Below are 2,837 nucleotides of genomic sequence, written 5' to 3'. Positions count from 1 at the left end.
GGGGGGGGGGGGGAGCCACTCTGCGCTGGGCTCCGGCGCTGCCTTTGGCAGGGTGTTTCCTACCTGTGAGAGGCCCCGGCTGGAGCTGTAGGAGCTGGCGATGGCGTTGCGGATGGAACTGGGGATCCCGCCAGCATACGTATTGTTGAGGGAACTCATGGAAGAGGTGCGTGACCTCTTGTTTGAGCAGTCATCCGGGCAGTGTGAGACAAGGCCCCTCTTCAGAGAGCCAGGCCTACAGAAGGTTAAAAAAGATTTTATGAGCTCCCCACCACTCTGCCCACAGGTCCTTTAAATGCAGGGCGGGTGAAGGAAAGCAACCCCGCTCTTTCCCACAGCGCAGGGCTTGGAAAGAGGCCTCAGCAGTGGCACAGCCCTTAGGGACACCGGCCTGCACTCAGGGTGACAGACTGAAGGCACGGCCACAGCCTCTTTTGTTCTCCCCCGAAGATAGGCTCCGCAAGCAAAAGCCAAGCACCTTTTCTAGAGCCCGCAGGCTTTCGGACCCCCCTTCCAGCTCACAGCAGTTGCTTTTGGCCCGATGGGCACTTACTTGGGTATGAGAGAGGCAGGGGCACCGTTGGCCACCAGCGGCTCAAACGCTGACTGCCCACTTCCACTGCTATCGTGGCGCCTGCGGGAGAGAGGGCAGAAGCCTGTGGTAGTGTGGAGGCAGCAGAGACAGGGGCTGCCCTCCCAGCCTCGGGAGAAGACCCCTTCCAGGCAGGCTCGGCACTGAGAAAGCACAAACCTTGCTTTTTTCTTGTCACCCAATACCCAAGCACAGAGGTTTTCCCCATCCACATCCTGCTGTGGGTTTTCTCTCCACCTGGTCCTGTCTTTACTAACTGTCACCCCAAGCTGCCTCTTCCCAGGCACCAGCAGCTCCACCAGCTGCTTGCTGGGCAGACTAGTTTTGATGTAATAAAATCTTTGCTCAAATCCGTTATTCTAAGCCAAAACATTTCAGAGAGTCTCAGCAGCTCATTTCTGGAATGGAACTGAGCTCCGAAACTCAGATCTCCTACCTCTTCCTAGCTAGTGCCCTGGACTGTTGGAGCCAGAAACCAAATCCCCCTTCCCACAATGATTCAGTGAAGATCTGAAGTCTGAAAGTCTTAAAGCAAACCCTGCTGCGAAGCAGAGCTGGAGATGTACGATCAGCCTTGTCACTTAGCCCAAGTGCTTCCCTCGAGCTCAAGCACGCTGACCCCATTGCACAGGTGATCCAGTGCTCTCCAGCTGACGCAGGCTCCTTTCTGCCCTCAAAGGTCGCAGGATTTTCTGCCTATAAGCATTCTTTGTGCTTGCCAGGCTTTAATGCCTTCAAGATTGGCTTTCGGGGCAGAGCTGGGTATTGGCATGTTAAAAAAACAGAATAAAGAAAAAAACCAAGCTGAGCCTGTCTGTGCACCCATCCTGTGTCATCTTGCTCAGCTCTTGTGAGGCTCAGATTCACTGAGCCGAGGCAAAGGTTCAAAGGTAGAGGGAAATCCAGTGATGGAGGAGAGGACAGCAAGCTCTGCTGCAGCAGGAAGGCAGCCGGCAGCTCCCTGCAAACCGCCGCTCATCCTGCTGCGCTCTCAGGACCACCTCTAGCAGCAGACCCAGCACAGCACACGGGGCAAAGCGCCTGGGCACTGCCCAAACCACTCTTCTATGCTCTCTCAGCTCCCCTGCTCAAGCCCAGGCCGGCAGCTCCAGCACGCGACGGGCACGAGGCGAACGGCCTCCATGTACACAAGTGGGAAGGATGAAAAACAGGAGGGGAGAACGGCAAGGCAGCGCTGTGCCCAGGCAGTTAGAAAGGCTCCAGCAGACCTTGGCACCCAGGATTTACGCCTTGTCCTTCCCAGAGCGCTGGCAAAGACACTGCACCCTCATTTCTTCGAGCTCAGAGCTGGTAATCGCTGACCTTGACTAACAAAAGCAGAAGATAGTCTCTCTTGTTTACCCTTGTGTTTTTGCCTCCTTTTGCTAGCTGCAGCGCACGAAGGAAGCACACAGATCTTTTAAAGTGCAATGCTTCCACTCAGGGCTGTAAGACTTGGGGATCCCATCTCCCCTGGAAGCCTGGGGCTGACTGAAGGATAGAGACGATGATCCTACAGCAGATACCAGCATTTCCCACCACGTTTCTCCAATCTGCAAACCCCCATGATGACAGAAGCCACTTCCCTGCCAGGCTTCCCCAACCACATCCCAGCCTCTCTCAAGCCCGGCAACACAGGGGAACAGGCTTGACCCACGAGCTTGCCCAGACAAAAAAACTAAACCACATCCCTTTGATCTCAAGGACAAAACGAAGTCTCGGAGGACTTTCCAACACAGCCCAGAGGGCCGGGTGATGGGGTGTGCTTCCTCTCTGCGGCTCACTTCCCACAGCAATTTTCCAACCCAGACTCCTGCTCACACCGGGCCCGGCGTGCTCTGGGACACATCCTATTTGTCACCACTGAAGCGCTAGCCCCATTTACGACCTTCCCAACACACTGGCAGCGACCTGGACTGCTGGCTTATTACCTTCTTTTGCTCTCCTGATCGCTCCCAAAAGCCTGGTCCTGGTCCTCCTCCTCCTCCTCCTCCACAGCCCTCTTCCTGCTCTCCTTGATGGCATTCAGCACAGTCTCTTTTGCACATGGGTCCAGGCTGCTGTTGGACGGGAAGGCCACGGGCGAGATCAGCTGCTCCAGGCTGCGAGGCAAAGCAAAGCAAGGCGTTAGGCAAGTTGGGATCCCTGGAGTGAGATCCCCCCACACGGTACCCCGGCTGCCCCCACGGAAGCGGGGAGAGGGCTCTCCTGTGAAGCCTCTCCAGGAGGTTTGGATCACACGACC

At 56.2% G+C, this 2,837-nt stretch overlaps 1 protein-coding gene across 1 annotated transcript in view; it reads right to left on the bottom strand.

Moving 5' to 3' along the window:
• The window catches only part of LOC104077583 (nuclear envelope pore membrane protein POM 121-like), a gene marked incomplete at both ends in the record, with an annotated part of 6,233 nt that extends 3,539 nt beyond the window's left edge, over positions 1-2,694 (bottom strand). Inside the window, 3 exons of the mRNA XM_009578865.1 lie at positions 64-235; positions 554-634; positions 2,524-2,694. Of these exons, the coding sequence (XP_009577160.1) occupies positions 64-235; positions 554-634; positions 2,524-2,694 (424 nt within the window). The remainder of the gene's footprint in view (positions 1-63; positions 236-553; positions 635-2,523) is intronic.
• Positions 2,695-2,837: the final 143 nt, after the last annotated feature.

This window comes from Fulmarus glacialis, unplaced genomic scaffold (genome assembly GCF_000690835.1).
Source record: "Fulmarus glacialis isolate BGI_N327 unplaced genomic scaffold, ASM69083v1 scaffold20895, whole genome shotgun sequence".
Lineage (NCBI taxonomy): Eukaryota > Metazoa > Chordata > Aves > Procellariiformes > Procellariidae > Fulmarus > Fulmarus glacialis.
The sequence above is the reverse complement of the archived record's forward strand: the minus strand, read 5'-3'. Positions and strand labels throughout refer to the sequence as shown.